The 27737-nt window shown below is 48.4% G+C and overlaps 1 protein-coding gene across 3 annotated transcripts; it reads left to right on the plus strand.

Moving 5' to 3' along the window:
- Positions 1-490: 490 nt before the first annotated feature.
- trim37 (tripartite motif containing 37) lies at positions 491-26194 on the plus strand. 3 transcript variants are annotated; one of them, XM_079738365.1, is made up of 25 exons: positions 491-885; positions 1470-1510; positions 2444-2545; positions 3066-3106; positions 3350-3466; positions 3722-3809; positions 4809-4931; positions 6080-6203; positions 6566-6633; positions 7160-7284; positions 8434-8484; positions 10079-10160; positions 10330-10406; positions 10598-10777; positions 10975-11089; positions 12593-12784; positions 12877-13010; positions 13944-14026; positions 15141-15326; positions 17120-17449; positions 18030-18188; positions 19502-19697; positions 21787-21878; positions 23341-23457; positions 24657-26194. In XM_079738365.1, the coding sequence occupies exons 2-25, from the start codon at positions 1490-1492 to the stop codon at positions 24713-24715; spliced, it is 2862 nt and encodes a 953-aa protein (XP_079594491.1). In that variant the 5' UTR covers positions 491-885; positions 1470-1489; the 3' UTR covers positions 24716-26194. The 3 variants fall into 3 exon arrangements, with proteins under 3 accessions (XP_079594491.1, XP_079594492.1, XP_079594493.1); XM_079738366.1 differs by having other exon boundaries at positions 1473-1510; XM_079738367.1 differs by lacking the exon at positions 23341-23457.
- Positions 26195-27737: the final 1543 nt, after the last annotated feature.

The following is a 27737-nucleotide window of genomic DNA, read 5'->3' on the forward strand; positions in this document are numbered from 1 at the left end:
ATTGGGTCCTGTCTTGGACTTGGATGATGTCTAAAAATAGGCTTGTTTACAAGTTTACAATGCTTATAAATTGTCGAAATTCTGAACACGACCTTGGAATTCAGAGATTAGAATGCTCAGAATTCTGAGATTAAAGTTAGAATTCTGACTTTATTCTGGGAATTCCATAGTTCTGACTTTAAAGTCAGAATTCTGACTTTAAAGTCAGAATTCTGAGAATAGAGTCACTAGAGTTAATAGTCAACTCAATTGTTCTTATAGCCCTAATCCTCTTCCGTAGATTCTGCTTTGAAGAATTTTATATTTTGCACGACCTGTGGAGAATAGAATAGTATTGTATCGAATTGTATTGCGTTGTCAAGTTGTCTTTTATTTTAAAAAGTGACCTACTTTATACCATCCGAGCCTCTTATTTTGAAGTCCGGGTTGTGAAACCGGAAGCGTGGTCAGTGTGTCCTATCTCCAGCTTCCCCTAGCGGCCGCCGACCATGTTAATGAGTGTGGTGGTGCTGCTGTAAGACACTGATGATACAGGGGATACTGGTGTATGAGGACCTGGAGAAATACCACCGAGCTCCAGGTTCAGCGGAGTCTTAACACGACGCTATCCGGTGGCACAGCGCGTGTCTAAGGGGTTCTAACGGTTAACGGACGGTTAACGGCTGCACCGTCTGCAGAGCCCCCGGTAGCTCTAGCCGCTCCGTGAGGTTACCTAGCTACCAGCTAGTGTCATCACCGTGAAGTAACCTAGCTACCAGCTAGTGTCATCACCGTGAGGTACCCTAGCTACCAGCTAGTGTCATCACCGTGAGGTACCCTAGCTACCAGCTAGTGTCATCACCGTGAGGTACCCTAGCTACTAGCTAGTGTCATCACCGCTCCGAGGTAACTGAACGGGTCATAACTGTAACGCACGGCGTGTATCATCATATCACTGTGCTTTTTGGTCATACTCCGTCCGTTCACGATAAAGACCCGTTTTATTGCAATTGGTTTTAATTGGGGGGGTGGACTGGAACTGGCGTATTGTTACAGGTTGTTTCGTAACCACTAACAACAAATTATGCTGGGGCCTTACCCTTTAGTAATGGACCAAGATGCTGGGGCCTTACCCTTTAGTAATGGACCAAGATGCTGGGGCCTTACCCTTTAGTAATGGACCAAGATGCTGGGGTCTTACCCTTTAGTAATGGACCAAGATGCTGGGGCCTTACCCTTTAGTAATGGACCAAGATGCTGGGGCCTTACCCATTAGTAATGGACCAAGATGCTGGGGCCTTACCCTTTAGTAATGGACCAAGATGCTGGGGCCTTACCCTTTAGTAATGGACCAAGATGCTGGGGTCTTACCCCCTTAGGCTTTTCAAATTTTTTTTGCTAATATGTAATGTGGCTGACGTGTGTCAATGTGTAATGTAAATTTGAATGACATCTCTAACGTGTAATTATTTATTTCCCCCTTAATTTAGAAGGACTTAAAGTTGCAGACATGGACGAACAAAGTGTTGAGGTGTGTATAAATGCATTGTAGGGAATGATTATTATTATTATTTTTGTACTGTTTAGGTAAATTATTGTATTTTATAAAAATTGATTGGAAGAAAGGTTATATAAAATGCAGTATGTCGCAACATCATTTAAGAATGAAAAGCAAAAATGTATGCTTTGAAAATACGTCATGTTACCCTTTAGAATGTCAATATATCACAGCTCGTTGTATATTGTATACTATTACTGTTAATGAAATGATTAGGCCTACATATTGCAGCCACATTTTAAAAGCCTCATAATATTAAATTGGGTTAAGAAAAGTACATTCTACAGATACATTTTTCCCATCGAAACTGAAGTAGCATCATGTTAATGGATGAGTTATTTTAAACATGTTCCAAAATAACCAATGGCACAAAATTCTGAATGCCATCGTTATGGTTAATGGCTTATGGTTGGTTATGGCTTCATGAAATAAAATTACTACATTTACATCTACACATTTTTGTTTTTTACAACTTGCTAAATATCCGCCAGGAGGTGGCATTAGAGTAACATCTCAGTCCAGTCTGACATTGTCAGCAACAATCAATTATCACACAAAACTGTAAATGCACTCTGCCCAAACACCAACACCCTACTTTAGAAGTAGGCCAACACTAATTTGGCAATAACCACCCACATGCTCGGCACACCGGCCTGAGGTTGGTGTTTGTTAAGTAGCCTTTCAGATAGAAGTGTTGCATGCCAAGCTTGTTTGTCTGTGAATGCTTGAAATACAGAAACTTGCAGAAAACGGGTTTTCAGCTTCTATGCCCCACAAGCCATATAAGAGAAGGATTTCACAATGTATTGCCTGGTGTGACCGAGCCTTTAGAAATTAATGTTTCTCATGGGAGGATGTACTGGGTGAATGCCCCTGCAGTTGGCCTCTGTCCATGTGTGTCTCCAGAGTATCGCAGAGGTATTCCGCTGCTTCATCTGCATGGAGAAGCTGAGGGACGCCCGCCTCTGTCCCCACTGCTCCAAGCTCTGCTGCTTCAGCTGCATACGGGTGAGCCCAGCCACCGCTCGGCGTGTGTCCCCAGCGCTCCACATGAACAGCCTTTGGCGGCTGTCTTGCTCAGTGCTGGGCTTCTCCAACTTGACGCATCGTGGTTCAATCCATTACAACCCAAACCCTGATTGACGCTGGGTTTTCTAAGCGGATCCGATCCAATTACAGCTTTGTTTGACGTACCAAAACAAGCGGAATCTATAAGCCAAAGGCCTGCCTAACTTTGTGACCTAAAACATGTTTGAAGAGTTAACCGCTGTGTTCCCTTCTGTTGTTTGGCTACGTTACATGTGCCGAACCTTGTTGACCTCTGAGAGCACATCTCTCTCGGGGGGGGGGGGGATAGTGTGGGATATTGTAACCTAGCAATTCTCATGTTATTCTTGGAAGAGCGTAGATAATAAAACAGCTTATTTTTCAGTTTTGTGTTGCCAACGCGTGGATGATCCTGTACGTTACTGAATGTATTTGAATGCATACCGGCCACTGACCTGTGTGTCCTCTTTGTTTTGGAAAGCGTTGGCTGACGGAACAAAGAGCCCAATGTCCACACTGCAGGTGAGCTCCAGTCCACCAATGGTAACGTCGTGAGTTAAAGACGCTGCCAGTCCTATTCCTCATTGAGGCCCCCGTGTGCTTGCTGAAGTGTCAATGAAACCACAAACGGTGTGATCCCACAAAGCGAGTGCTGATTCCTCTAGTCTTAACCCATGGTAGCTTGTAGCCAGGCCTGAGGGTGTGAGGTGATGGACGGGCTTGCTGTGAGTGCATGGAGTCCTAACGCCGGGATCTTGTCCCCAGGGCTCCGCTGCAGCTCAGGGAGCTGGTGAACTGCCGCTGGGCCGAGGAGGTGACCCAGCAGCTAGACACGCTCCAGCTCTGCAGCCTCTCCAAGCACGAGGAGAACGACAAGGACAAGTGAGGCCCCCCAGAGGCTCCCAGCCACCTCTCTCCTTCCCCTCCTTGCTTCCTCATAGCGGCCCTGTCCAATGTCTGTTTTTTTCAAGCCAATTTGGTGATTTGCTGGTTGGCACATCCCTGTGGTACAAACAATAATTAATTAAGTAGAGGAATGTTCAATGCAATCGATATACTTCCCTAATATAGTTGAACTGGACACAAGAGTTTCCATGGCCCTGCATGATTGCTCACATTGAGGTGTGTCCTGTCCAGGTGCGAAAACCACCATGAGAAGCTCAGCGTGTTCTGCTGGACCTGTAAGAAGTGCATCTGCCACCAGTGTGCTCTTTGGGGAGGCATGGTAAGACACGCACACACATTTCAAACAAACACACAAAACTCAATTTGCTCATACAGATGCAGGTGCAGTCTACTTGAGATGGATATTTTACCAGAGCATTTAACAACTACTCAAAAGAGCTCAGTATCGGCATAGCCATTAGCATCAAAGTCTAAATTAGTGTCAGGGTTTCAGAGGTTAACCTAGTGTCAGAGTTCATTCTAGTATCGGAGCTACCCTGGGCGCCTAGGCTCCAAGATCCAAGCTCAGCCGCACCAACCATCAGCCTCTAGTCCTCTAGTCCTGGTCGAATAACAATAAGGCGATTTGATGCATTGTCTAATTTATTTATAATACGTATTCCACTAGTGCCAGACAGCAATAGGGAAACAAGGAAGAAAGAGTGATGGTGTCCTGCACTATTTCACTTAAGATGATGTCCTGTTGGCACTACTTAGCGGCCAGCTGCAGACAACGCAGATTAAGCCTACCCTAGTGTCTAGACAGTCTCAATTTAGCTGTGGTGCTTACGCTAACCCTTAGAATGGACACAGGGCTTTTCACTCACTAATAGCTGCTGGACGGCTATGGTTTTTTCAAAAAACGACACTGATATTATGCTTTTGGAGTTTACCTAAAGCATTAACTTTTCCTAACTATCCCCTTTCGTGGTATGAATGTATGCATTCAGCTGTCCATACAATAAATGAGTCAGTGAAACGGTTCTCTTCTTCCTTACCAGTTTCTCATGCATTTCTATTATTCCCACAGCACTAAAGATATAGTTGGTATCATCCCCCTCAGACAGCAGTATCTAAAACCTGCGGTTCATCGAGATTAATCACAGCCTGTAATATGATTCACTTGACTCAAAGTTTGAAGACGGCATTAATTATGACTCCAGTTAGATTCTCTGGTTATCATTCATCTTAAGCTGAGCCATTATGACATGAACTCCCTTCAGGACCAATGCTCGCTCTCTAGTAGGATGCCACTGAGCGTGTTTGTCCCCCCTTGCAGCACGGGGGCCACACCTTCAAGCCCCTGGTGGAGATCTATGAGCAGCACGTGACCAAGGTCAACGAGGAGGTGGCCAAGCTGCGGCGCCGCCTCATGGAGCTCATCAGCCTGGTCCAGGAAGTGGTAAACCCCCCACCTCAACACTGTGTGTGTGTGTGTGTGTGTGTGTGTGTGTGTGTGTGTGTGTGTGTGTGTGTGTGTTGTTTAACTTTCCGTGCCGCTCAGGCGCTAAGTGTAGTTCAGATTGCTGCCTCTAGATGGTGGTATTGTATTATTGATCCTTTATACAATGGCTCCTTTGGTGAATACTTGATTCTGATTGGATGGAGGCGTGTTGATTAACTTTCCATGCCTATAGACAGGAAGCCTATGGGATTTAAAGAGGATCTTTTTCCAAGGAAGCTTTTTTTTTCTTTTACTTGTTCAGCTGTCTGCAGGGGCTTATGGGTAGTGGGGAGATGACATGGAAACCAAGTTAAGATATAAACTAAAAATTCTCAGCAATGAAGGTAAAATATTTCCCTTCATTGGTTGTAGCATAACAGAAGAGCTTCCCTCGTCAAACAGCACGCAAAATGTGATATGGGTTGGCCGGAATTACTGACCCAAGAATTTTCATCGGGATTTGCCATGGGAAAATACTGAGGGGAACCTTACTGCCCATATCCATGACGCATTCAAAGCCAATCAATGCTCAGAAACTTTATACTTGTCCACATTATTTCTGTTAAAACCATTACAAACTGCACATTACTAACAAATAAGAGATTCCTGAATCAGGGTCCCGCAGAAGTTGCGTAACTAATCTGCTGTTGGCTTGCCCACAGTTGGTACTTTTCTGAAATGTACCGTTAACAAAGTAACAAAGTGTTCGTACTGTTTCACCGATCCAGTGTTGCTAATCATGTCTTTTGAATTGACCAGGAATAATAACATCTCCTTGCCGTTAATAAAGGTCAATGGTAGAATGAGGTTTGGCAGCGCCTGGTCTGTCTGGAGCGCAGCTCCTAGGCTCAATGCAGTCCGCCACCATCATTTAAGAGTTCTGTAGGACCTAAGGCATCCACAAAAGTGGCCCAAGTATAAAAGACGCATAATCGGCAAGGTAATAGCCCATCGATGTTGACGGCATTTCTTACTAATGGCTCTCAAATCACAGCTCCTAAAAGGTTGTCCATTGAATTGGCGTGTTTCGTGGTATCTCATATCGGGCCCTCCTCACCAGTGTGGCCTGTCCGTCTGCCGCCCTGTCCGTCTGTCGCTCTGCTCAGGAGAGGAACGTGGAGGCGGTGCGCGGTGCCAAGGACGAGCGAGTGCGTGAGATCCGCAACGCCGTGGAGATGATGATCGCACGACTCGACAACCAGCTGAAGAACAAGCTCATCACCCTGATGGGTAAGCCCCGGCCGCACCGTGTAATCACACGCACCACACCCTCTCCCCGGTTATTTAAAACCCTTCTCTGTTGCCTGGCGATGGCGCAGGCGCTGCCAACGTTGCCTTGAGCATGGCTGTATTTTAAAGTAGCGAGTGGGAACCGCTAAATGTCGTCTGCAGTGGCACTAATGAAGGCCCACCCGAGCACAGGTGTCCGGTCGCACACAAACATGCATGAACACAAGAACACATCTTCACCATTTGAGGACAAGTAGGTGCTAATGCAAACCAGCCCACAGTCTGAATCGTTTCGCCATTTAAATGTCAGACAAAGAGTTTTGTATACCACAGAATTAACAACATTCACTTCTTCTTACAAGGCCAGAAGACCTCCCTTACACAGGAGACTGAGTTGCTTGAGTCCCTCCTACAAGAAGTGGAGCATCAGGTTTGTAATTCCCTTTGCACTTGTCCCTCTGAAAAAGTGCATCCTGACGCGCGCGCGCGCGCGCGCGCGCGCACACACACACACACACACACACACACACACAGACACAGACACAGACACAGACACACAGACAGACAGAGAGAAATGTTAAGATAAGGACCTTGAAAAAGGATTTATGAATTGCTTCTTTTGTCCATTGCTCAGAAACCAACTGGCTTGGTTGAGGGGTGGTCATGGTTTCATGATAAACAAATATTCTACGAATGCATTTATTATTTCATCCACTCAAATCGGGGCAAGTGTACGTGAATGCGGCCGTCTTCACTGAATGTCTTCTCTGGTGTTTTTGTGTACGGTTTCTGCACATAACTAATGGTGTGAGAGAATACAACCTCTCACTGCGTAGGCGGGCTAGCCCTTGCTATCTTGTACACCTGGTAAGAGCCAGCAGGTAGGCTTGCCTCTAACCACTCAGAGTGGGTACACTTAAGATGATGATCTCCTCTTTGTGTTGTCTTCTCCACAGCTCCACTCCTGCAGTAAGAGTGAGCTGATTTCCAAAAGCCCCGAGATCCTGCTCATGTTTCAACAGGTCCACCGCAAACCCATGCAATCCTTTGTCACCACGCCGGTCCCGCCGGACTTCACCAGGTAGCCTTGAGAGGGGAATGGACTGCCAAAGTCTCACATAGTTCGTCTGCCCAAAGACCTTTCTGGATCCACTGGTCGTGTCAGCCTATGCAATACTCGTATTACTATCGCCCAGACGTCACTTTCTAATTGACTTGGGATATTTCAGATTTTAATAAGATATTTTGACTTACAATTTTTTTTTTTACAGTTTTTAATATGAAATAAAGAACATGACTAACAGCTAGCATTACCTAGCTTAGCATTTGATATCCGAGGTCAACAGTCTTCTCGTTAACAGCATTGATACATAGGCATGAAAGACTCTATTCCGCTACAATCTTATTAGCAATTACATCATTTTTTTAATCTTTAACGTAACATATAATGACAAAACCATTTGCTTTACTCAATGCCTTGGCTGTATTTAGTTAACGGGTGTGGTGATTAAGTTACGGAAATTGAATACTGGAATACAATCAATACTTCTCTATATACGGTCTATACTTCAGTTAAATACATCATGTATATTTGGTAGCGACACAAGTTGTGACCTGCATCAGGAAAGATGCATAAACAAGGGCTGGGCATGTCATATGGACCAGTATGTCTGGAAAATGATGTATTTCAAACTGAAAACATACAAGTAGAAAGTATAATGCTGCACTGTCTTGGGTGAGATCAGGAAAAACGCATCAGAAATCCAAAATAACGTTCTTCTGCCTAGGCCCAATTCTAAATTGGATATAATAACGTCCTTAAAACAGTGAATTCCTTAGGCTTATTTTGGAACGGACACAATTGAGTGATGCTGGGTCAGCCACCTGAATGTGTTGTTTGAGTTGCAGCATGAATAAACAGACCACATATTGAGTTGTTATGTGTGACTACAGTCAAGTCCTTGTTGAACGTTCACCTAATCATAAACAGTAGGTTGTTGCCCAAAAATGGCTTTAATGCTATGTGTTTAGTTGATTCAGTTTAAAAAGGTTAGCTTACCCTAACCCTTTTATTTTATTTTTATTCTGCATTGATGTATTTAAGTTAACCCATTTGTACGGCTGCTGCGCGGCGCAACATTGTATCTAGTAGATACAATGTTGCGCCGCGCAGCAGTCAGCACAAATGGGTTAAGGCAGAAAGGTTTAACGTCTCCTCTCTGTCCCACAGCGAGCTGGTTCCCGCCTACGATTCCAGCACCTTTGTTCTCGCCAATTTCAGGTGAGTCAGCTTGATGTTTCTTTTATTTAATTTCTATAGGCAAATCAATCAACTTCTTGCTTGATTCTAGTCACTTCAGCCATTTAGTACCGTTTAAGACCTTTCTTAGAATGTCTAATTTCATTTCTCAACCAGATATAAGTGGAACAAATTCAGGGGTTGTCAACGTGTCAAATGCAGCGATGTAATGATATTCAGAAAAAATACTAAACTCGATTTTAACATTTAGCAAGATCAGTGTTTTTTCAGAATTGTAAGTGTTTCCTCATTACATTTAGATTTAGGAGATTTTGCTGACACTTTTATCCAAGGTGACTTCCACCCATTCATTCACACACCGACGGCGAATCAGCCACGCAGGGCGACAGCCAGCCAGGGACACCTCGACACTCTAGGTGGAGCCGGGATCGAACTCGCAACCGAACAAAATAAGAGAGATCTAGAAGTCTGAATCATGAAAGATAAAGACTTTTATTATTACTCAGAAGCAAGTAAGAACAGAGCCGAGTTGGTTTGACAAAGAGCTGAAGAGCCACTGCTGGACCCCTACCTATATCGTCATTCTGCACGTACGCCATCCATACGTCATTACCTCATCCCATGTACGATTCCCTTAAGTGGAGATGTACAGTATTTATGCTAGCTACATACTGTATATTAAACATGTCAAGCTCGGTTGGTCCATAGGCCACTGAACTCGTGGGCATCCTAATGCTGTGCTCTGGGGAGAGTGGTACTGGTTACTCAATGTTTCTCTTCATGAAACGTATAGGCATGATCAAATGACATATTGTCGTTGACTGTAAGAGTACATTTCTCCCATGTTACCGGTCAACCCGCTCCACCTCCTAAACAACTGTCTCGCCTGGGATTAGGGTCTCAGCCTGCGTACGTCTGAAAAACGTGTTAACCTTCCGGTTACCAGTCAACTAGGTTGACTGTCAAATGCAGCAAACTGGCTCGACTGGTAACCGGAACTGGTCAACCAGACTGGCTACTAGTCAACTGGGTTGACTGGTAAACGGATGGTTAACATAGTTTTGGGATGTATGGAGGCTGAGTCCCCAATCCCTTCGTATTACTAGCATTATGATGTACCCCATGCACATAACACGGTCAGGATAGTCGTGGCCTAAGATGGCCCTTGGGTCACAGAGACCAGCCTGTACACGGGGCCTAGAGCCATGGGGCTGTTGACCCCAGTCCGAGGCAGCAAGGAGTTCTAGCAGCAGTGCCATTCTAGCAGCCAGGTTCCAAAACGAATTAAATGTGCCAATTTAACCACTATGCAACCATTTTGGGATGTTGCAGGGAAACGTCCTCGCCCCATCCCTCTCATCCAAGGATCCCAATCAATGCATGACTCACCATGAGATGACAGGGACTGAGTTTCAGGATTTGTGAAGGGCATTCATTGCCATACCAAACAATCGTATTGTAATTATGAATGAACTTTTCCCTGTGGAACTTAATGAAATCTTGTCCACTGTGACTGACTTTCAAAAGCTGCCAGTGACGTGTTCATTGCCTGGCTGCAACAACTGGTGTGTCTGTGTGTCTGTGATGTGTGTCTCTGTGCTGTGTGTGCGTGTAGCACCCTGAGGCAGAGGGCGGACCCTGTGTACAGCCCTCCCCTTCAGATCTCTGGACTGTGCTGGAGGTTGAAAGTATATCCCGTGAGTAGCCACCGGCAACTATTGTGTACCGTACCAACAGCCGTGTGTTTGCTTTGCCCCTCCAAACCAAGCCCTGTGAAAGTGAGACTGGTGTGTGAGGGGCAGCAAACCGAATGATGACCGGGGCGCCGTCCTGTAGGCCATACTTCTGTTTGTCTGTGTTTTCCAGGACGGGAACGGGGTGGTCCGCGGAAACTACGTGTCGGTTTTCCTGGAGCTGTCAGCTGGACTACCTGAAACATCAAAGTACCTCCATTGCAGTTTATTCCTTCTGTTTGACGGTTCTGTGTGTGTCATATGATGTACAGACAGCGCTTTTAATAATTTTTCTCAAACTGTCGTGGATGTTGTGGAAAACGCGTTTCAACGAAATTGAATCTATATATTGTGAACTAGAATAAAGCCTTAACTCTCTCCATGCCTGTCTGCGCGCCCAGGTATGAATACCGCGTGGAGATGGTCCACCAGGCCTCCAGCGACCCCGCCAAGAACATCATCCGGGAGTTTGCCTCGGACTTTGAGGTGGGCGAGTGCTGGGGCTACAACCGCTTCTTCCGGCTGGACCTCCTGGCCAGCGAGGGCTACCTCAACATGCAGACGGATGCCCTGGTTCTCCGGTGGGTCCCATCGCCCGTTCCTGTTGGGGACGCCTGTGGGCTTTCAAAGGGAACCCAAGGCGACCATGTGCTGCATGGCTCGTGTTCTCTTTGGGCCGCCGCCGTCTCAAGAGGTGCACAGGTCTGTGGGTCGACACGCCGCTGGTGGACTGACCCGTTTGGTTGTGTTTCACGCTTGTCCCCACGGTGCGGTATAGGTACCAGGTCCGCTCGCCAACCTTCTTCCAGAAGTGCAGGGATCAGTACTGGTACATCAGCCAGCTGGAGTCTGCCCAGTCCAGCTACATCCAGCAGATAAACAACCTCAAAGAGGTGTGTGTGTGTGTGTGTGTGTGTGTGTGTGTGTGTGTCCCTTGTTGGTAGGGTTTGAAGCCACTTGAATTCCGCTTTAAAGGTCCCATGGCATGAACATTTCACTTTATGAGGTTTACTAAATTTAATTTGAGTTCCCCTAGCCTGCCTATGGTCCCCCAGTGGCTAGAAAAGGATACCCAGTTCTCGTAAAACGAGAACGGGGTATCCTACTCCGCATTTGATAATGAATGCTCCGACGGGCCGATTAGAATTTTGCCCGCCAATGAGACAATGAGCTACAACCGTGCGAGCGCCACGTGTGTGTGTGTGTGTGTGTGCGTGTGCGTGTGCGTGCGTGCGTGAATACACACACTGTAACGCAAGTGTTGCACATTTCTTTCTTATTTGGATAACCGTTCTGCTGTTGGTGTTATGGCGCATGACATGCAACACAATAACACAAGCTTGCGTAAAGCTCCCATTTGGTGGCAAAGACTAGACTGCGTCGGGTTCTCCTCTCTGGTACTTCCACAACGAGACTCGTAGTGGGGGTTATCTCGGCCATGGTTGAGAAGGAATTGGGGGGGAAAGGAACTTTGAAGTCCAGATTGAACCGTGACATGGAGGAAAAAGGGATTGCCCAGGACTGTCTCCCTCCTCCACCAGGGGCTCCGGCGCAGGGCTCCATCTGGACTTCAGGGAGTCAAGTTCCTTTCCCCCCAATTCCTTTTCAAGCATTGCCGAGGTAACCCCCACTACGAGTCTCGTTGTGGAAGTACCGGGAGTCCGCAAACGGCAACAATCCCTTTCTCCTCCATGTCGCGGTTCAGTCTACTTCAGATTGACATGAAAGTACCAGAGACGTCGGAGAACCCGATGCAGTCGTTGAATATTCATAATATCATCCTGAGGCGTACACCCTTTTAATATATATTATATTAAATAGATATCTCTATATATTATGTTATTATTTAGCTATAGATCTCCAGGACTCCCGCCGGAGCACCCGGAGTGTTTGAGTATATTAAAAGAACACAGCGTTATGATATTATGAATCCGGGCCATAGCGATACATCCACTGTAAACACTAGCCTATGGTACCGTGGCCGCAAGCTGCTCAGGGCCACACCCCCACTCTCCACCTTGACCCGCCTCTCTCCTCCTCATCAGCATTTAAAGCTACAGACACAGAAACGGCACGTTTGTGGAAAGCTCATTGTGGGACGGGTTCGTAGTGGCTGTAATTCTGCACCACGGCTGAATTTCGGGAATGAGTCTTCAACTGCTGTATCAGGGGCCCGCTAACGCCTATATAAAAGCTCAGTAAAGTAGCATGCCATGGGACCTTTAAATCATTGTAAGGAGAACAACCTAAAATACCGCTCGGGAGACTCTTGAATTACATCACAGTTGAGTCGACCTTTTCGATTGGCTTTGTGATTCTGGCTCACAGAGTCTTTAGAGACGGAGGTAGTTGTGCTGGCACAAAAGGCGCTGAGGGAACGTGTGTTGCCCTTCCAGCGCCTGGCCATCGAGCTGTTCCGCAGGCAGACGTCGCGCAGCTCCTCGCCCCCCGACCAGAGGCCCGGGGGGGGCCGCCAGCCCTCCGAGAGGGACCCCCGCCTGGGGAAGGCCGAGGACGCCTTCCAGGTGGTCTCCACCGACGCCAAGGAGCGCGAGGAGGACGAGAAGACCCAACAGGACGACTCCAACGTGAGTGGATCCCCCCCCCCTCTGCGGCTGAGGTCCGGGGCGGTGCCGGGTGGCTTCGGCAGCTGTGTGCAAACCGTTGTCCGTGTGTCTAGGAGCTGTCTGACGGGGACCTGGAGGTGGACTGCCTGACAGAGGAGGAGGTGAACCCCCTGGACGGCAGCAGCACGTCGGCCAGCTCCACCGCCACCAGCAACACGGAGGAGAACGACATCGACGAGGAGACCATGTGAGTGGCTGAGCTCAGGACGGCCGTGATGGGCCATCGAACCGAAACGTCTTCGATGACCTTAAACGTGGTCCAATGGGTCATTGTGTCGCGGTAACTGATATAACGGCGTAATGCAGGAAAGACCCACCGGTTTGTTAACGTTGAACGTTACTGGTGTCTCCCATCAGACTATTGACTTTTTTTTTTAAATGATACGTCGCTTGTTGGTGTTCACAGGTCAATATCAGACATTTCATAAATGTTCTTGGTCTAAAGTGGTGATACCCAACGCCTGATGCAGAGGTCAGCTATAGTGAAGGACACTGAGCCCTTGCCACAGGTTCAATAAGGCCTTTGTTGTCCAGTAGGGGTGCCTGGTTCTGTTTTGAGTTGGAGAACGTTGGGGGTTATCCATGGAATTCCTATAGAAGTGGGGAGTGTGACCCTAAAATGAACGGCAACGTGTGTGTGTGTGTGTCCCCCTGTTAGGCTTTGTGCTGTTGTCCCTCCCGCCCACTCACTCACAGCCCTCTGCTGATGAAGTGAGTCATCCCCCTCTCGGTTGCTCTGCTAAAGCTAAGCTCTTTGGAAGAAGGCTGACACGCCAGTGCAGCTTTGACGGCGCTCTCCTCCGTGATCGCAGATTTCCCCTGAACGTACTGGTGGCAGGAAAAATGAACAAAATGTTTTCCTTTTGCCTTTCACTACGAAACATTACAGACATGCCCCTAGCCCTTCTGCTGCCGCTGTGGATGTTAACAAATCTCGCATGGCTTAATGCAACGCGGAGTAAATACACATACTGGGAAATGAAAAGGAATTGGTTTTTCACTTGGATTTAGCAGAAGGGTCCTTTTGCTCTTGAGTCGATGAATACAATGGGAGAATCATACATCATTAAGACATTGAGGACGTTGGTTTGGATTGTCAATCTGCTCTTCTTTTGTGCAGGTCAGGGGAGAATGATGTGGAGTTTGGCAGCCATCTGGACCCTGAAGAAGGAGAGCTCCCAGAAGAGCTGGCCGGCGCTACAGGTACCAGCCCCGGCGGTCGCCTCCCGGGCTCTCTCTTTACCGCGGTCCTTTTTTTTTCAACGCTAATGCTGCGCAACTGGCGCTTCCCTAGATCACACCTCCAACAGTGGTGGTGGTGTTGCCGGGGAGTGAGGGATGAGTCATCGTGTGTTTAAGCAGCACTAGCTGTCAGCGCAGCAGTAGGGGAAGAGCAGGGCTGTTCATCCGAGCACAAGGAGAACACCAAATACCCGTTCTTTATTGCACAGTGAGTCCCCCTAGCCTTAAAGTGAAACCGAAACAAAAAGGCCAGTGAGTGTCTCTGTCAGTACGCGCTATTTGGTTGGTACAATGCCCCAACCCTGCGGGGAGTCCACATTGAGGAATTGTTTTTGTTCTGACAAAGTCCCCTCTTCTGCCATTAGTGCATAGCCATGGAGGATCTCCCCCCACAGCCGGTGACGTCACCAGGGCAGTCTGACAGTGCAGTCTGCACAGTGGCACATACAGCACAGAGATGTGGGATGATCAGGGGAGCAGAGATCTTGGTGGTCGAAGGAGGGGCGGGGGGGGTGTACCTCTCCCCAGGGTGTATCAATGGATATTGCAAGACCAGACAAGAAGGGGGATGCATTACATCATAGACATAGCCATACTGCAAAAACACTAAGAACAGCCTGGAGTTACTCACCGTGATGGCACCTATAGGCTGGCCGCCTTCATATTGCCAATGAATAAGACAGACTCAGTCAGTATTCTATTACGACCCCGTTGCTCCCTGTCGGTCTCGTCTTTCAAAACGGTAATCCAGAAGCAAATCCTGTTCAGTATCTCTCCGGCTCGGCCTCAGTTTTTGAGGTGGCTTCAACAGCAGACCTTGGCCGAGACCCCTCTGGGGACGCCTACGAGAAGTAGCTAAAAGAAACGCGTATATGTCAACAATTCCGCTGTGCTGTTGAACTTCTTCAAACGTCGTACGACGTTTGAAGAAGTTCAACAGCACAGCGGAATTGTGGGAAGCATCCGCCGGGGAAGCATCCGCCGGGGAAGCATCCGCCGGGGAAGCATCCGCTAGGGAAGCATCCATTCCTTGAGGTGGACGGTCACCACCCCGCGCCCTTGTCTCCTGCCCCAGGTGGCTCCAACCCTGCACTGTGCTCTCTGCACCGCGGCGGCCCGGCCTGCAGCACGGGCAGCGGCAGCCTGCTGGAGATCGACCCGGTAATCCTGATCCAGCTGCTGGACCTGAAGGAGCAGAGGAGCGTGGAGTCGCTGTGGGGGCTGCAGCCGCGTCCTCCTGTCTCCCTGCTGCACAACCAAGGTACTGGGGGGGGGGGGGCCGGGCCTTATAGAGGTGGCTGCAGGCAGGGCTTGAAAGCTGCTGGAAGAGTGGACATTGGGAGAATTGCCGTAGCCGTTCATCAGGTGTTGCTGGGTGAAATGCATTATGGGAATATATTTTTAGAGTAGACTCTCTGTGAGACCAATTACAGTCTGGACCGCCGCTGCTTCATGTCTGTTAGAGGATCCATCTTGCCTGTCCAGTAGGTGTTTGAAAACCCCTAATGGAAACATCGGGAATGCGGGAGAAGAAAGGGACAGGGCGCTTTTTTAATCATGCTCTTTTTTTTTGCTCTCTTCATTAATCTCAAATCTTGCCTTTCCGACATCCGATGTTTACATCATTTGAAGGCTCTTCCGAATGGTTGTGTCTCTCAACCCGCCCAAACAACAACCACGCACACCAGGAGAGATGCCAAGAGTTCAAGATGGCTGACCATCAGCTTATTGCTTAAAAATATAATTGTAATCCTTGTCTTCACAGCACAAATGCCAGACCATTTAAATTGTAATCCATTGGGTTGGTTTCGCTCATACTGCATGTGTAAACTTTAGATATATTACATAAATAATCCTCACCATAAACCATTTTTGGCAAACCTTCTGCATTTATAAAAGCAGAGAAACTTTATTCCCTGAATGAGAACCATAGAGAATCCTATTTTACTGGAAGAATCACAAGCTCTGAGATCTCATGCATATCTCTCTGTCTCTCTGTGTCCCCGTCTCTGTCCTTCTCTGTCTCTGTCTCTCTGTCTCTCTGTCTCTCTGTCTCTGTGTCCCTCTGTCTCTCTCTCTCTGTGTCCCTCTCTCTCTCTCTCTCCCTCTGTCTGTCTCTCTCTCTGTGTCCCTCTCTCTGTCTCTCTCTCTCGCTCTCTGTGTCCCTCTCTGTGTCTCTCTTTGTCTCTCTCTCTCTCTGTGTCCCTCTCTCTCTCTCTCTCTGTCTCTGTCTCTCTCTCTCTCTCTCTCTCTCTCTCTCTCTCTCTCTCTCTCTCTCTCTCTCTCTCTCTCTCTGTGTCCCTCTCTCTCTGTCTCCCTCTCTCTCTGTGCCCCTCTCTCTGTCTCTCTCTCTCTCTCTCTCTCTCTCTCTCTCTCTCTCTCTCTCTCTCTCTCTGTCTCTGTCTCCCTCTCTCTCTCTCTCTCTGTCTGTCCTTCTCTCTCTCTCTCTCTCTCTCCCTCTCTCTCTCTCTCTCTCTCTCTCTCTCTGTGTCCCTCTCTCTCTCTCTCTGTGTCCCTCTCTCTCTCTCTCTCTCTCTCTCTCTCTCTCTCTCTCTCTCTCTCTCTCTCTCTCTCTCTGTGTCTCTCTCTCTCTCTGTCTCTCTGTCTCTCTCTCTCTCTCTCTCTCTCTCTCTGTGTCCCTCTCTGTCTCTCTCTGTCTCTCTGTCCCTCTCTCTCTCTGTCTCTCTGTCCCTCTCTCTCTCTGTCTCTCTGTCCCTCTCTCTCTCTCTCTCTCTGTCCCTCTCTCTCTCTCGCTCTCTCTCTCTGTCCCTCTCTCTCTCTCTCTCTCTCTCTCTCTCTCTGTCCCTCTCTCTCTCTCTCTCTCTCTCTCTCTGTCCCCCTCTCTCTCTCTCTCTCTCTCTCTCTCTCTCATCTCTCTCTCTCTCTCTCTGTGTCTCTGTGTCCCTCTCTCTCTCTGTCTCTCTCTCTCTCTCTCTCTCTCTCTCTCTCTCTCCCTCTCTCTCTCTCTCTCTCTCTCTCTCTCTCTCTCTCTCTCTCTCTGTGTCCCCCTCTCTCTCTCTCTCTCCGTGTCTCCGGTCCGGTGGTTGTCCCCAGCCCACGCTCACCCCCAGTCCCACTCCAGGAAGGAGCGGGAGCGCCGGCCCCAGGCGGTGAGGCGCTCGGCCCCAGACTCCAGCGTGCTGATCCGCCTGAAGGCCCAGATGGCCGAGGTGCGCAGCAAGATGTCCGACGTCAAGTCCCAGGTGCTGGAGCCGCGGCCGGCCGGGTCGGCCGAGCCCCAGGCCGGCCTGCCGGGGGTCTTCGGGGGCACAGGGGACGAGGCCCTCCCGCAGCAGCCCGCCCTGGAGCTGGCCGCTGGGCACCACAGCCCCGGGAAGATGGAGCAGCTGGGAAAGGGCTCCCATTCCCGGCACAGCCGACCTGGTGAGCAGTACCCCTGCCTGCACACCGGCCCCCCCGTCGGACGGACGGGGGGCCGGTCCTCCGCCCGGATGAAAGCAATTTGAGCATCATGTTGGCTCGCTTATCCTGTTAGCTCTGCCTATCAAACGCTGTCTATCTCAGAGGGGGGGTTGTCAAGCTGTTTCCACTTGTCCCTTGTATGTGCTGTTGTATGTACTGTACACGTGTTGTGTTAACGTCTGCGAAGCTCGAAAAAAGTCCGAGCCAGGGGGAGTGTTCTTGCCCCCCCCGAGAACGGCCCTCGATAAGTGTGTGAAACTGCTCAAACTTTACTCCCGTAGTCGTGTGATGTCACCCAGTGGGCGCTCTTTGAAAGCTGCTGAAACTGGTTTTGCAGAAATAAACAGTGTGAGAATAATAAGGGGTGTTTCTAACATCCAGGCATGTAACCCCATTCTAGTAGTACCCCCCACCCAAATGCTATTATTAACCCTGAAAAAGCATGATCTGGGATCTTAAACTCAATGTGGTGTTATTTGCAACGTTGCTCTCCGATGTGAATTTGAATCCTGTTTTTTTTTTTTTTACTGTTGCCCTTCAGCCAAGAAGTTTGTGTCTCCTGCGGCGGACGGCGGCGCCGCCCTGCTGCTGAGGAGGAGCGGCGAGGACAAAGAGCCCCGGAACAGAGCTCTGAGCGGGGCCCCGCCGACTGCAGCCTCGCTGAGCCTCTGTCCCAGGGAGGGCCCCCCCGCAGCCGACGGTCAGCGCCCATCAGCGTACACTGACACTGGCCCCTACACACCGACGACCCGCTGACACTGGCCCCTACACACCGACGACCCGCTGACACTGGCCCCTACACACCGACGACCCGCTGACACTGGCCCCTACACACCGACGACCCGCTGACACTGGCCCCTACACACCGACGACCCGCTGACACTGGCCCCTACACACCGACGACCCGCTGACACTGGCCCCTACACACCGACGACCCGCTGACACTGGCCCCTACACACCGACGACCCGCTGACACTGGCCCCTACACCGACGACCCGCTGACACTGGCCCCTACACACCGACGACCCGCTGACACTGGCCCCTACACACCGACGACCCGCTGACACTGGCCCCTACACACCGACGACCCGCTGACACTGGCCCCTACACACCGACGACCCGCTGACACTGGCCCCTACACACCGACGACCCGCTGACACTGGCCCCTACACACCGACGACCCGCTGACACTGGCCCCTACACACTGACGACCCGCTGACACTGGCCCCTACACACTGACGACCCGCTGACACTGGCCCCTACACACCGACAACCCGCTGACACTGGCCCCTACACACCGACGACCCGCTGCACGTTGGCCCCTACACACTGACGACCCGCTGACACTGGCCCCTACACACCGACGACCCGCTGACACTGGCCCCTACACACCGACGACCCGCTGAAACTGGCCCCTACACACCGACGACCCGCTGACACTGGCCCCTACACAGACGACCCGCTGACACTGGCCCCTACACACCGACGACCCGCTGACACTGGCCCCTACACACCGACGACCCGCTGACACTGGCCCCTACACACCGACGACCCGCTGACACTGGCCCCTACACACCGACGACCCGCTGACACTGGCCCCTACACACTGACGACCCGCTGACACTGGCCCCTACACACTGACGACCCGCTGACACTGGCCCCTACACACCGACGACCCGCTGACACTGGCCCCTACACACTGACGACCCCTACCAGCTCCATAGTCCTTACTTAAAAGAGGTTCCTGATAAAACATTCCGTATCTCATTTAGACAAATGAAACTTCTTAGCTTCATTAGAAGCTTCTAATCAGGGGAGCGATGACCTGAATAGGCATTCGACTGGAAATGATATTTCCTCAGAGCATGTCTCCCTGTGGTGGACACGCCTCTGACGGCGCGCTCTCATCAGTGCTGGTTTCTCTTTGACCCGTTGACCTCTCTCTCCCTTGTAACATCGGTGTCTCTCATCAGTGCTGGTTTCTCTTTGACCCGTTGACCTCTCTCCCTTCAGTCGGCCTCCAGGCGGACAGCGGCCACAGCTCGGTGCCCTCCCTGAGCGGGGGCTCCCCTCTGGGGGGCTTCTCCCCTCTGGGGGGCTGCTCCCTGGACCCCGCCTCCACCTCCAAACAGCAGACGGAGGAACGGAAGGCTGACCTGTGCTCCGTGGGAGGAGCTAACTCCACCAAGAGCTCCACGAGGGCCGTCGGGTACGAAGGATGGACTTACTCTTGACGCGTTTCAACTAGCGGCGTGCTACGGTTCGGCACACTGAGGTTTCGGCGCGCTAAGGGTCGGCGCGCTACGGTTCGCGTTTCCTCAGCCAAATGTTGGGCAGGGTCCGGCATTAAGCCCACTGAGCCCTACCTATTTTTCGATACCCCTCTGTTGGGGTACCAAGCGGAGCTACACACGCCGTCCGTTGATTGGCGATAGAATCGTCACATCTGTGCGACAGGGGGATCAAAACAATCAAACACGGTACCCGCAAGGTATTTCAGGACAACGGCGAAAGCTTTGTTTAGTGAAGAAAATGTCACGCAAACGTCCTGCATTCTTGCTCTTTGTTTAATGTGTCGCATTCTTCTTTTTAGTTGTATTTATTAGCAGGCTACCCTGTGTCGCACTGCTATGAGGTCACGATGCTTACGTAGCTGCCGCGGCTATCGCCATCTGGCTTAAACCCCGCCCTACCTTAAACCCCGTCCAACGACAGGGTACTGTCGTTGGGAACGAGAGCCTTAACCAAGCTTTCCGGCTCCGAGCCAAACCGCACCGCTCGATGGTAACGCGCCGTTAGATAGTAGTAGTAGTAGCAATAGTCTGCAAGTGCTTAAAACGAAATAAATATTAGACTATATTAGAATATTACATTCTTACTTTGCAATACTTGGATATACAATGGATATAATGAACCTCCCTTGGCCTAGTGGTCCACTAGGTACTCCACCATGACGCTGCTCAAAAGTCCAAACTGTTGACTCTGTCTAATCTGACCTGGTTTGACGCTGAACTCAAAGCGCGTCCAATCAGATTCAATTTGTTTGAGTTTTGTGACACTGCTTCACACTGAAGCAGTGTCACTGTCTACTGAAGCAGTGACACTGTCTACTGAAGCAGTGACACTGTCTACTGAAGCAGTGACACTGTCTACTGAAGCAGTGTCACTGTCTACTGAAGCAGTGACACTGTGTACTGAAGCAGTGACACTGTCTACTGAAGCAGTGTCACTGTCTACTGAAGCAGTGACACTGTGTACTGAAGCAGTGACACTGTCCACTGATGCAGTGACACTGTCTACTGAAGCAGTGACACTGCCCAGTGTCTACTGAAGCAGTGATACTGCTTCAGTAGACAGTGACACTGCTTCAGTAGACTGGGACTGTGGGTGGCAGACCACCAGAAAAGAAGATTCTGAATTGGGAGTCCTGACCACACATTCCCAGCTCCCCTCCCGATGCGTTGGTTCTTACCGGGTCCGTCCGGCAGTTTACATCACGTTACCGCCATAAGACCGCTGAACCGTTATTTGGGCCCAGCGTAGGGAACATTGAGCTTAACAGACACAGTCAACAAAGTGTCATCCATATGTCTCAGCCATCCAAGCCACTGCCATTCGCTCCTTTTGTTCATCGAGTTTCCAGAGTGTGTCAATCTACCAATCTCTATGTAGTGACACGGAACAGAACCGAGGGGTTAAAGAAAGCGGGACACACTCCGTCTTGTCGATCGTAAATCGGGAACTTGCAATGACGAATAAATGACAGTATTATTCTTGGTGAATTAAACTTGACACATTCCAGCCTCTTAAACCAATGATACATTTACTTATTTATAAGATTTCATCAACTTTGTGCCCCTGTTGGTGTTGGTTCTTGAAAGGTAAATGGAAAATGAATTCGTGGATATGTCTTCCTCGGCCTCGCGGAGCCAGCATCTGCATTCACTCCGTTGTCTGCCCCTCTGGGGGGGGGGGGGGGGGGGGGGGGGGGCTCAAACCGGACCACCACACCGCATGTAGAACGGGGCCACCCTACCCTGTATAAGGCAGAAGGGCGGTGTATTGGGACAGGGCTTTGGTTGTGCAGCAGACTTTACTCTGGCATGCCCAGCAGGACGCTGCATTCCCTTCGCCGTTCGACCGCCCACTCGTCAAGGTTTGATTAAGGCCCACATTGTAAAGCAGCAGACGGTTAAAATGAAACCCAATGCTTGTTGGATGAAAGTAACGTAAGGGGTATGGTGATAAAAGGGCCAGGTTATTGAAATGTGCTTGTTTTGTGTCCCTCTGGCCCCCAGGCCCAGCGTGCTGGAGTGCAGTGAGCCTGAAGGGAGTCCCCACCAGTCCCTGCTCAGCCTCCTGGAGGGGAACTCTTCCCACCTGCATGAAGGTGTGCCCCCCCACACACACACACACACACACACACACTCCCCCAGGCTGCTGTTAGCATGTTCGTGCTGTTCCCTGGCTGACGAGATGAACCCGCTGCCTCTCAAGGCTGCCGCTCATAAACACTCATTTGACAGGCAAATGTGCAGCGGTAAGACAGGGATCTGTTTATTGAGACAATGGCCCTCTCAATGGCAATACCCACGGCAAGTAAGGACAGACTAATCTGGGTGAGTCCCTAGTATATGCCCTTTGTGCTTTATTAGGCCTATTCCAGGTGTTTTAGGGACAGTTGTAAAGCGGGAGAGCAGAAGAGGGCATCATTGTCAATTCTAGAACCAAGAAAACCTCAGCTCCTCCCACTCTCCAGTTCTCCACTGTTAAAGTGGGTCTTCAACACACGGTGGTTGACCGGCAACATGGATTCCCTGATCCATTAGGGGAAGAGATGCTCTCTTTTCTTATGTCTCAACAGCACCTTTTAAAGTGTGTGTGTGTGTGTGTGTGAGATTAATCAATCAATCAATCTCCAGAATGAATGTGGGTCAGGTTATATTAAACATTCAATGTGTGTACACGCACACTGGGGAGAAAGCAGGTTGGAGGCAGAATTGTCTTTCCAGAGGTAAACCCACGGGAGCTGATGTTGTTGTCCATGTTAATATCACAACCAGGGTTCAGGCAGTTTTAGGTTTCTGCACATGTAGCAAGCTGTTTGGCATGTGCCTCACACAGCCAGAGGTATTTGCTTGGCTCCTTAGGTCTGGAGCAGACCCCATCCTGGGGCGGACCTGGTCCGGACTGTGAAGCCTGCTGTCTGCAGTGTGTTTCGGGGCGTCAGTGAACCCAGTCCACTGTACTTTGGATTGTCTCCTGCCAGCATGATCTAAGGGGCGTGTTTCTAAAGTTAACACCCATTAGCCAACGTTCACAATGTTACAATTTCATTGAAGTGAAATGTATTCGGTTGAATCGAGTGTAGAAGTGGCCGACATGGCAGCTACCAAGCTGTCTGCCTTCAGCCTCAAACCAACCCGCCAATACATTAAGGGATCCCTGACGGAGCATTGGTCAGCGCACTCTGGGACCAATGAGGGGACGGCGTTCAGCTCACAGGGCGTCTCCATGTTTAAAACAGGAATAACTAAGGCCCATAAATGGGATCTTTAGTAGAAGTCGTCCTGTCAGCACTAGGCTTCATTCAGTGTTGCAAACACAAGGATCCAACACCGCTCAATGAGTCCACAGCGGTTGAGCCGTCGGACCGTAACCCGGTGCTGCAGCGTGCCAGGGGCTGACGTTACATTCACCTGGTTACTCTGCCTAACCAGCTTTGACGGCTTAGTTCAGTGATTACGAGGACAAAGGCTGAACCTTGTCTTTTTGAAAGATGCGTCCCCGTCTTGTGTATGGGATTAATGAGTGTGCTGTGGTGGGTCCTGATCGTGTGCTGTGCTCCTCAGGCCACCAGCAGTCTCTGCACCTGCTGCCAGGGATGAGCAGCGACAGTGAGATAGACTGTGACACAGAGGACGAGGACGCAAACCTCTCCTACGACATCCAGTCCCTGCCTTTTGCAGGTGACTCAACACACACACACACACACATTTAAAGGAGTGAAAAGATGATCCCGCTGTCCGTCTTCGTCTATATTGATATGACGTTCCTTGAATATAACGGCCATGGGAGAACTTCTCCTTGTGGACTATCATAAGATCAGAAAATATGGGTAATGTAAAAGGGAAATAAGGATCAGAACTCAATGATTAGTATCGTGGATACAGGTCCTTTCATAAGAACATAAGCAGTGAAGTAAGGATCAGAACTCAATGATTAGTATCGTGGATACAGGTCCTTTCATAAGAACATAAGCAGTGAAATAAGGATCAGAACTCAATGATTAGCATCGTGGATACAGGTCCTTTCATAAGAACATAAGCAGTGAAATAAGGATCAGAACTCAATGATTAGTATCGTGGATACAGGTCATTTCATAAGAACATAAGCAGTGAAATAAGGAACAGAACTCAATGATTAGTATCGTGGATACAGGTCCTTTCATAAGAACATAAGCAGTGAAATAAGGATCAGAACTCAATGATTAGTATCGTGGATACAGGTCCTTTCATAAGAACATAAGCAGCGAAATAAGGAACAGAACTCAATGATTAGTATCTTGGATACAGGTCCTTTCATAAGAACATAAGCAGCGAAATAAGGAACAGAACTCAATGATTAGTATCGTGGATACAGGTCATTTCATAAGAACATAAGCAGTGAAATAAGGAACAGAACTCAATGATTAGTATCTTGGATACAGGTCCTTTCATAAGAACATAAGCAGCGAAATAAGGAACAGAACTCAATGATTAGTATCGTGGATACAGGTCCTTTCATAAGAACATAAGCAGTGAAATAAGGATCAGAACTCAATGATTAGTATCGTGGATACAGGTCATTTCATAAGAACATAAGCAGTGAAATAAGGAACAGAACTCAATGATTAGTATCGTGGATACAGGTCCTTTCATAAGAACATAAGCAGTGAAATAAGGATCAGAACTCAATGATTAGTATTGTGGATACAGGTCATTTCATAAGAACATAAGCAGTGAAATAAGGAACAGAACTCAATGATTAGTATTGTGGATACAGGTCATTTCATAAGGACATTAGCAGTGAAATAAGTATTTGTGATCACAGTCCGCACACTGTGTCTTGTAATGGGTGAAACAATGGCGATGACTGAACAGGAGCCAACGTGTTGTTCTTTCTCCAGAGGAACAACTGCTGCCTGAGGACCTGGCCTTCAGCGCCGGCCAGCCCACCGACAGGTGATGGGGTCTCCCCCCGGGGCTGGCTCCAGTGCCTCGCTCTGATTGGCCAGATGGCTGCGGAGAGCAGCAGATGGAGGAGTACATACCCGCATGTGAAGTCTCTCGGAGAACCGAGATGTCCACTTTGTACAGTCTTATCGAGCAGCTCACCTGGATAGTCTTTCAGGACGTTTAGTTTGAGTTCTCTACCGTGAGCACAGAGACTCCTGGTCAACCATGTATTTAATGCACTTTTTTGAGTTTTTACACTGTTAATTGCTGACAGAATATGTTCTATCCCTGTATTTCTGCCCTCAAACTCATGGGAATGAAAATGAAATCAAAGCTTGACACCACATCAATATTTCCACTACATCCCCCCTTGTGTACACCAACCTTTACGCCCGACTGCCGGTTTCACAAAGACGTAAAGCAGATTTGTAGGCAGAGTTGTCCTCCTGTTTGCAGTCATCTGGCCTGAGGTTGGAAAAAAGGGCCAGCAAAAACAAATACAGCAAGTTGTAAATATGTGAAACTTGATTGCGTCTAATTCCTCCTTCATCAGCAGCTCCCAGCGGCTGGCTTGTTTCAGGCCAGTTCCCGGCTTCTCGTTGGACGAGGCCCGCTTTCCTTTACACCTTGTGAACGTTGCTTCACCACTCATTTTGTTTCGTTTTTTTGATTTTGTGGGAGAGTTTCCCATCGCTGCCATTTAGTTGTATTTCACTTTCCTTGTTGGGTGGTTTTATCAGTCCTCTCACTCCCCATAACTAAAGTGTATTTTCAATTGGGACCATTTTGTTGTAGCTCGTATCTTATGGTGCATCACAAACAGCCGTGTCTTGTAGTGTAAGGATTACTGGGTTGGAGAGGTTCTTGTTCACAAGGGACCTTGAGGTGGATAAAATGTCGGCAGTGCATGCATCTTGCATGAGGAAATACTCACTGGTTTACATTTTAAATATCTTGAACACTGTTATAATTACACACGTGTGTGTGTGTGTGTGTGCGTGTGCGTGTGTGTGTGTCGTGACCTAATTTCCTTTAGGGAATCTTCTGAGGCAAGTTAGAAACTGAGGAGTATGGCTTGTGTGTTTAGAAATGTGGGGGGGGGGGGATTGTGTGGGTCTGTATGACTTTGTATCATTCCTCACTGTAAAGAACAATCTCTTGCTAACTCAATTCAGTCTTGTAAATTACACAAAAACACACTTCTGTGTTATGAGTTGTGTGTACTATTTGTGCTATATCACAAGTTGTTCCTTCTAATGCACATTATTGTTTTGTTTGTATTTGTGTGTGGCATCAGATAAGTAGAATAAAATATTTAATTAGATTTTTTTTGGAGGCTGTTTCATGCCTATATTATTTGTGCCTTTATTATTTCTGAAGCAGGGACTGCTTTGTGAGTAACTGTGACCCCATTCTGTGGTATCTACAGCTCACTTGTGTATAGTGTGTGTGTGTGTGTGTGTGTGTGTGTGTGTGTGTGTGTGTGTGTATACACAGCAACATAATCCTGATAAGTAGGTCTCGTATTATGCAGCAGGATTTCTTTCGCACTGTCTTTCAGATGTTGATAAAGCAAATCAATTTCATCACTGAATGCAATGTTCTCAATAAAGCATTGATTTAACCAAGTGCCAAATTAGTGCTATGTAGTTTAGTACCATGCTTACAAAAACCACTAAAACTTAGGCAAGGGCAATTTTAGCTCTAGTGTCAGAGGGACCTAACACTCATCAAGAAATTGGTTGCCTTTATTTATAGAGTAAATATTTTATGAACGTGCATTTACATTTTCTCATCCCTTCTGTCATGTCAATCAGGTCTGACATCCATATTCTTAATCAACTCGTGGTTTATCAAATGATTGAACAAGCCTGCTCCCAAAATTATTCTTTTAGTTTAGACATTTTTACAATTGTTTAGTGAAACGTTAACATGTTTGCCATCTTGTCCACCGAAGGACACTATCCTGATAGTCATCCGGAGTTTCTATTTAGTTTTGCTTCATTCTTTTTAAAGCGTGCAGGGCCAGATTAGGTCCAGGGGCTGAACCAGGCGAAGAGACGCCTGGCCCGAGGACAATAGGAGCTTCTATTGGGGGGTGTTAATGCCAGGACTAGACAGGTGGAGACTGCTGCTGCTCTCCTAATAACAGTGTCCTGTCCTCCCTGCTTGGCCCACTTGAGGGCTTAGTGAAGGGTATTCACCAGAGGGAAGGACACAGATGGGTCTTCTACTAACGCATAACACACAAGAGGTTTGCCAGAGTTGTAAAAGCCACTTGTTTTTTGTATGTATCCGTCTATTTTATTTTAGTGGTTGCATATTTTTGAAAATATTGTATTTATTTTAATCCAACCTGTAACCCCTGATCTACAAATAAGCCAGAAATGCATATACTACATCAGAGCAATGGTTTACCCTTTCCTACTTATTTATACTTTCTTATTTTAACCACTAGTGCTAGGCTAGTCTATAATAAGCAGCACTCGAGATGAGGGGGATGGCATCCCCCTTTGGAATTAAAATGATCAAAATCATCCCCCTTCTGAAACAGCCATCTCCGCTTCCCAGAAAGACACTGGTAGCGTGAAGCTGTCTCTGCATCTTAGACATCGCTTCCGCAGGCATCTCTGTCCCGTTTTCTCCCTTTCATTCCAACCCGTGAGCAACGTTAGTCTCCCTTCTCTGCTGAATGCATTTTTGAAAAAGAATAAGAAGAATCAGTTTTTAAAATCCTTAAATGTGAAGCATGCCTCCGAATCGTGTGATGCGTCCGATCAGCTGTGTTTTATGGGATAAAATATATAATAATAATAATAATAGTAATACAAATAATAATAATTATCACACCGTTGGTCTAGCACCATATCCAATGTCATCAGCACAAATGATCTGTCCCTAAAAGTTAAAATCCACCATCCCCCCTGGCTTGTTTTTACAACTCGACCACTGATAATAAGGTTGTACTAAGCGTCATCTCCTTTTAAAACAACTTGGTTGATGGTAGAAGTGGACATAAGAGATAGAATAAG

The sequence above is a fragment of the Pollachius pollachius genome (genome assembly GCF_949987615.1).
Source record: "Pollachius pollachius genome assembly, chromosome: 6".
Taxonomy (NCBI): Eukaryota; Metazoa; Chordata; class Actinopteri; order Gadiformes; family Gadidae; genus Pollachius; species Pollachius pollachius.

Bases quoted from the DNA above. Each gene is read 5' to 3' on its own strand.
- trim37 (XM_079738365.1), top strand. From the start codon at position 1,490: ATGGACGAACAAAGTGTTGAG. The intron at 1,511-2,443 runs GTGTGTATAAAT...GTGTGTCTCCAG, and splicing joins TGGACGAACAAAGTGTTGAG to AGTATCGCAGAGGTATTCCG. The intron at 14,027-15,140 runs GTACCAGCCCCG...CTCCTGCCCCAG, and splicing joins AGAGCTGGCCGGCGCTACAG to GTGGCTCCAACCCTGCACTG.